The sequence below is a fragment of the Neltuma alba genome, unplaced genomic scaffold (assembly GCF_004799145.2).
Source record: "Neltuma alba isolate B1F8T4 unplaced genomic scaffold, ASM479914v2 tig00007168_pilon, whole genome shotgun sequence".
NCBI classification, from domain to species: Eukaryota; Viridiplantae; Streptophyta; class Magnoliopsida; order Fabales; family Fabaceae; genus Neltuma; species Neltuma alba.
In genome coordinates this window covers 1-6,736 of record NW_021634697.1, presented here as the reverse complement: position 1 = coordinate 6,736, position 6,736 = coordinate 1, and the positions used below count along the sequence as shown (strand labels likewise).

General features: G+C 30.9%; 1 protein-coding gene across 1 annotated transcript; it reads left to right on the top strand.

Annotated features, from left to right (window-relative positions):
* Positions 1-4,709: 4,709 nt before the first annotated feature.
* On the top strand, positions 4,710-6,707 carry LOC114751956 (quinone-oxidoreductase homolog, chloroplastic-like; the record flags this gene model as incomplete). Its single annotated transcript, XM_028940662.1, has 3 exons — positions 4,710-4,843; positions 5,869-6,010; positions 6,615-6,707. Coding segments are annotated over exons 1-3 (304 nt in total), but the record flags the coding sequence as incomplete, so codon positions are not given.
* Positions 6,708-6,736: the final 29 nt, after the last annotated feature.

The following is a 6,736-nucleotide window of genomic DNA, read 5'->3' as shown; positions in this document are numbered from 1 at the left end:
TATGGAGGTTATATTATCCCATAATTTAGTTGTCAATTGACAACCTCTGACTTGTCAATAACTTCACATTAACTTGTTGATCCATGCCTATGAGCTTGTCAACCAAGATAGAAACAATGATGTAATTTTTTATTCAGAATATATTAATCTCAAGTCTCATGGGACCTTCTATTTACTTTAAGATTTTAAGAGATCTTAAATTAATAAATTATGTTATTTGAGATGTGTGTAATTTGTTTTTTGTTCCTTTAGTAAGAGCTAGGGCTAAAGCGACTTCTCTTCTTCGTCTGCAGATTGTCAAAGATTAGTGCACTCAAGTATGGGTTAGGGAATGCGAGGCGCATGGATGCATTTCTGTTGGTGTTTATTGCTCATATTTTTTTGGATAAAAGGGTAAATTTACTTATTATAATATCAGAAAAAGTACTAGACACCATATTAAAATATTAGGAGAAAAAATACTTATCAACTTTTTAAAACAGATTAAAAATGTCATTCTCGTTAAGTGTCCTTAACGTCTGTTTTTTTTGTTTTTGTATGGGGTCCTACCAAACATACACTTGTCAAATACTTTGCCATGTAAGCTCCCATCTTGGTCAATTCAATCTCACACACCTATCCTATCTCTGTCAAAGCATTACATGGTAGCTTAGGATGCACTAATATTGTGGACCCATCCCTCTCTCTCCTCCATTACTCACTTCTAGTCCTCTCAAATGCTGTCACAGCACCCTCACTTTTTCCTTTTATTTCTCGCTCGATCTCCTTACCTCTCTTCTTCGCCTTTTCTCTTTCCCAAAATTGGACACACACTTGCCGGAATCTGGAAGCCATGAATGTCGGCACCGCACCTTCTTGCAATCTCAACAAACTCCTTAGTCAGCTTACCCAGGATAACATTTCCCAGCTTACCCGTGAAGACTGTCACATATTTCCTTTTTCCTTCTCTCTCTTACATTTTTTATTTCCCATCTCATCGCCGGCACTGCCATCTTTTGTTGCATTCTCTCTTACGACGAGATTGTCCGTTTGATTGAATAGCCTGAAGCTCGCAATTTCTCAGATATGGGTCATCGATTTTTGCAGATCATTTCATAGATCTTGTTGTTCTTCTTCCTCTCGCATGGCATCAAATTGTCTTTGATTCCTCATCTATAGGTCTTCAATTTTTTTTCCTTCTCATGATAGTTGTTTGTCTTTGAAAGATTGGTTATGCGTGTTTGATATTGTTGAGAATAACTGTTTCTGAGTTGGATTACATTGTGCTTGATGTTGATGATTTACTCTCATGATTCTTCACTGATGATATTGGTTTGAGTAATAATGGTCAATGATGATTACCATGGTTCTTCACAGTTTCTGATTTTGTTCTTTGTTCTGATTTCGTGTTTTCCAATCTTCTTCTACTTCTCATCCTTTTAAATACTTGATTACTTGTGACTTGTGATTTGCGGTTTTTTGGTAAGATGGTTAACATCTAGATAATGTATGATTCTTTTTTGGGTTTTTTTTGTTTGATTAATTTTTTTGGTGGAAGGAGCAGGACAAAATGGACGGGGTTGATGATGACGATGATTCTCTACTGGCGGGAAGGCGACGATTGTGAAGGGGAGGAAGAATTTTTACAATTGTTTTATTTCTTGTCCAACTCAGATACTATTCTGCCATATTTGCCTCCACATCATCATTTTTAGTTAAAAAGTTTTTTTTAACAACATTACCCTGTTTAACGGCAATGGGATTTTAGATCTTTTTTTGAATCATTATGGTTATTTTTCTCCCGGTATTTTATTATGATAGCTGACACTCTTTTTTAATATTATAATAGGTAAATTTGTCTGGTCGTATTGGGGCAATTGTGTTTTGCTCTAATTGAATAAATTTAACAGGCTTGTCTTTTCTTATACTTTTTTTACTGGTTGAATAAATTTGTCTTTCGCAAAAAAAAAAAAAAAAGACAATAAGCATAGTGCGAAAATAGATATAAGTGTTTGGACAGAAACAAAATCATAATTTTAAAAGTGTTTTCACAATATATAAAGTAAATATGCAAAAGAGTTTATTTCGATTTTAAAAAAAAAGTTTTTAAAAAACACTTTTAAGGTTATCCAAACACCCTCGTAGTTAGAGCAATGTTTGAGTGGCATTTTAGGAGGTGTTTGACAATTTAAAAAAAAAAAAGCTTTTTGACTCCAAACCATGGTTTTGGCTAGACATTATCCAAGCGGGCAAATTTTTTAGAAAACCTTGGTTTGGTCCAAAACCAAGGTTTTTGGCCTCCAAAATCATTGTTTTATGAAAAGCCAAAAAATGTTGGTTTTTAAAAAATGTGATTCTTTTTTTTTTCCTTCCTACATTGTAATACTATCTCAAATCCTTAATATAACAACTTGTTGATTAATTTGAATATATTAAAAAAATTAATTAAATTAGCTATTTGTAATAAATAGATGTTATTTTTCCTAAAATACTCTTTCTATTCATGTGTATTTGTTAGAAGTACCATTCAATAAAAGATTTAATATGTGTAACAACTACAAGGACTACTTTGAAAAAAATAGATAAATATGATAAATAAAATGTATCGAGATTTTATATTTAAGAGCAAATTGAATATCAAAATAGCTCTTATATTAAAGACCAGAATTAGTATATTGTTAAAAAAAAGCTAGTTGTGAAAAAAAAATATTATGGGGTTTCATATTTAAAATCTTTAAGGTAAAATAATATTTTTCTGTTGGCAAAAAAAATCATTTTTCTAAAAACATTTAATCTTATATTTAGAAATATATATACACATATTAATTATTTATTAATTATATTTTTATATATTATTTATTATGTTGGCAAAAAATATATTATTAACAAATTTATTACTTCAAATAAAAATATATTCTAAAATCTATCTTTTATGTAATTATCATATTAACTTATGTCTTTTTTAATAATTTATATATGTAAAAAATACTTCTATTGATGACTATCCAAACACTCTTACTTTATCAAAATCACTTTTTTACAAAATTTATTCTTTTAAAATCCATTCTCAAAAATAACTTTTTTCTAGAAACTATTTTTTAAACCATAATTTAATTTTATCTAAACACCTTCTTAAAGAGCTTTTAAGGGTTAAAAGCACTTTTGGCATGTTTGATGGTATTTGGAATAGCTTAAAAAGCTAAAAGCTTATATCAAAATAACAAAAAATTAAGTCAAAGGCTAAAATTTGATGTCTTTGATGTTAGAAAAGGAGAAGAGAAAAAAATGTGGGCCTTACTTTAAAAAATTTACGGCCATAGGGAGAAGTTAAATCACCAAGAGAGCATAAATTAATTCCTACTCTTTAGATTTTATTTATAAGACAAAGAGAAAAGAAATTTTATTGTTTCCTTTATATTGTAGAGAGAGAAACTTTTCTTTGAATGTATAATTTTACACTTCATTAATTATTTGTTGACTTTGTTTTCATGATGTTTAATTATATTAAATAAAAATAAAATTAAAAACTTATTTAATTTTAAATAAGAGTTAATAAAATTTAAAATTTTTCTTAGTTTGTTTGAACTATAGGACCATAAGAGTAGTCTTTACACTCCATAATATAATATGTTAGTTAATCTTGTTCACAAAATAGGGAATGTTAGTTAAATCATTAAATACTAGCTTCAACTTTTAATATAAGATCTCATTTAACTTTTATTTTGGTCCTAAATATAAAACCCCAATCAAGTTTATCTCTCATATTTATTCATTTTTTTCAAGATGGTCATTCTAATAATGACAGTTCAAACCAATAAACTTGATTAGCAAAAATATTTTAGAAAAGACAATACTTATTTATTACAATGTACTCAAATTAGTTAACCAGCACTTATATTTAGGGTTAGAGGTAATATGTTTTAATTTTTTGAGCTGCGTGATTTAGTTATTTGATGCTTATATTTTGAACTAAAAAGAATGTTATTTAAGACCATTTTAAGTTATTTTATAAACAAACTTGCATTTTCAATAATTATTCAAAGAATTTTACTTTCACAAACCAATTTATTTACAAAGCTAATCCAAACAATTTTTTACTTTTAAAAATTAACTTTTATAAAATCAAATCTAAATATAAATCACATTATCTAATCTAACTTCTATCTAATCTAACTTTTTTTTTGCTAAAGCATAGGTATCCTTCTATTGGAGACAATCCTATTTGAGATATTGTTGGGCACTAAATATGGATATCTCTCCCAGCAAGAATTCGAATCTTGGTTCACTACGTTGTGAGGAACTAGCTTCTTCCGCTAGATTATAACCCTGTTGGTTAATCTAACTTTTTTAAAAATCAAATTGAAATAAGTTATTTATTTTACTACTAATCCATACGGACTCATGGATATATCTGTTAGCGGTAATGCCCCACTATTTTTTTTTTTGGCATAGGTTTTTTTTTTTATGAGAGAGAGAGAAGAGATAAAAAAAAAAAAAGAATAAAATTGGTTACATGTGTCATTTGGCTCCGACCAAAAGAAAATAATTTTTTTTGGGTACAGAAGAGAAAATAACAATTGGTTACATGTACCGCCACTTGGTCTCTCTGATATCCACAGGAGACCACACCACAAAAACGGAATCATGTGTGCAAATTTTATTTTTATTATGTTTTTTTTTTTTTAAATTCTCTTCATTCCTGATTCGTTCTTCGCATTTTTGGCCGAAGTTCTTCCCCGTTATTATTGAAACAATACGACATTCCCACTGTAGTCTTTAATCTATCAAGTGTGGAATGGATATGGAAAAGCTTATGCATGCGGTTCGGTACCATGGGTATGGTGGAGGCCCTTCTGCCTTGAAGGTTTTCTCAGCTTCATAGCTTTCTCTGTAGTCTTTGCTGCATTTTCTTTCTCTTCCAATTTATGTTTAATGGAATTTCTTTTCCTTTTCTTGTCTCATTAAAAGGAGGAAATGCGGAACTTTGATTTGGGGCTGAACATACAAGTCTTAATGTGTCGGCGTTTTTTTACTAAAAAAAAAAAATCATCAGTGATGTAACTTGATATTACTAAATGACCGAAATTGTTTACTGTACTGTCATTCCACCAGCTTCTTTTATGTTAGAGTGGAAGATTTCAGTGCTTTGAAAGTCCATGGATTCTTTGGAATAAGAATCATATGTATTTTTTATACATCATTTGAATCTAATAATTGATCATTGATTTGCTGTATCTGTATTCTGAAGGATATCTCCGGGGTGGTGGTCAGACATACATGGCTCAATAGATCTTACTTTGTCAATGATAAGGCTAGTTTTAAACTGGATGCTTAATTTCAAGCATCAGTATAGTATTGAATAGCTGCATTGAATAGTTTAACTAAAACAAATCATGCGAATCTAGTGCAGTAGTTGATGTCATACTAAATTTCAAATGTAACTTCACACGGCAGAATGCATCTGGGAAAACAAGAAAAAGAAAAGGCAACTCTGGGGTCACTGCTCCAAGATTTTGTATTCCGCCCTAATGCCCCTTGTCCTTTTGATATTGAAAAGAAGAACGAAGAAAAAGAAAAAGAAAAGGAAACTCTCTGGTTTCGGATCATTCATATGGCATTTGCTGAGATTTGTTTAATTGTGTTTGAAACCATATATCTCTGTAGATAAAAACTTAGTAGATTTTATTGTAAGCATTGGCTGTTTGAGGAAGCAATGATAGATCATGGTTCATTGGCTGAATGATTTTATGGAGGATGGGTGGACATATCATTTCTATTCATGTGTTGCATGCTTCAGGAAAATCACTTTTTTTGAACTCATGTTACGGGGAAATGTTTATTTTACCATTTATCAATGGTATTGATGTTTATGCTTTATGCTTATTGCAGCATGACCAAGCTCCTATACCCAATCCAAACAAAGACGAGGTTTTGATCAAAGTGGAAGCATCTAGTATAAATCCATTTGATTGGAAAGTTCAAAAAGGCATGTTGTGGCCACTTTTACCTAGAAAGCTCCCTTATATACCCGGTACCTTTCCTTTTCATTTCTGTAACCTTCATATAAAAGATACTTATCTGTACTTAAATATGTGCAAAACTGCAAAACTCTTATAGCAGTATTTTCATGAAGGTGTCTTTCAGTAGGAACTGATGAGTATATCTATATCTCCTAAAGCAAGTATATGAAATTTATATGTGATATATTTCCCTTTCAAGTAACATTTGCCACTGCACTGTCAACTCCTTTGTCCTGTATATATCACGACTACTTTGTGCCAGTGAACTGAATTTTTGGCTATTTTGAATGGCATCTAATATATCATCAATGGCCTATCTACGTTCATTTCTGAATGCACTTAAACATATCGTAGTGGAGATGCATTTCTATAACTTCCCCACACGATCAGTAAAATATCTGGAATCAAGAGTACGTAATTGTTATCATGTCACTTGCATGATACAACTGCACAGTTTCATATCCAACATGGCATCGAGAGCTTCAGATATATGCAGCTACTATTGGTGTGGCTTGTCGGCTTGTCAATTCAACTTACCATATGGTTTACAAATTTGAATTTTGCACCACCAATCTTTGTAAATCACTGAACTGGGAATACTCCATGCCAACGCAGGAGTTGATGTAGCCGGAGAGGTCATTGAGGTTGGTTCAGGTGTTAAAAGATTCAAGCCAGGAGACAAAGTTGTATCTGTTGTTAATGTCTTTGGTAAGTTGTCTTGCACATGATATTTGTTT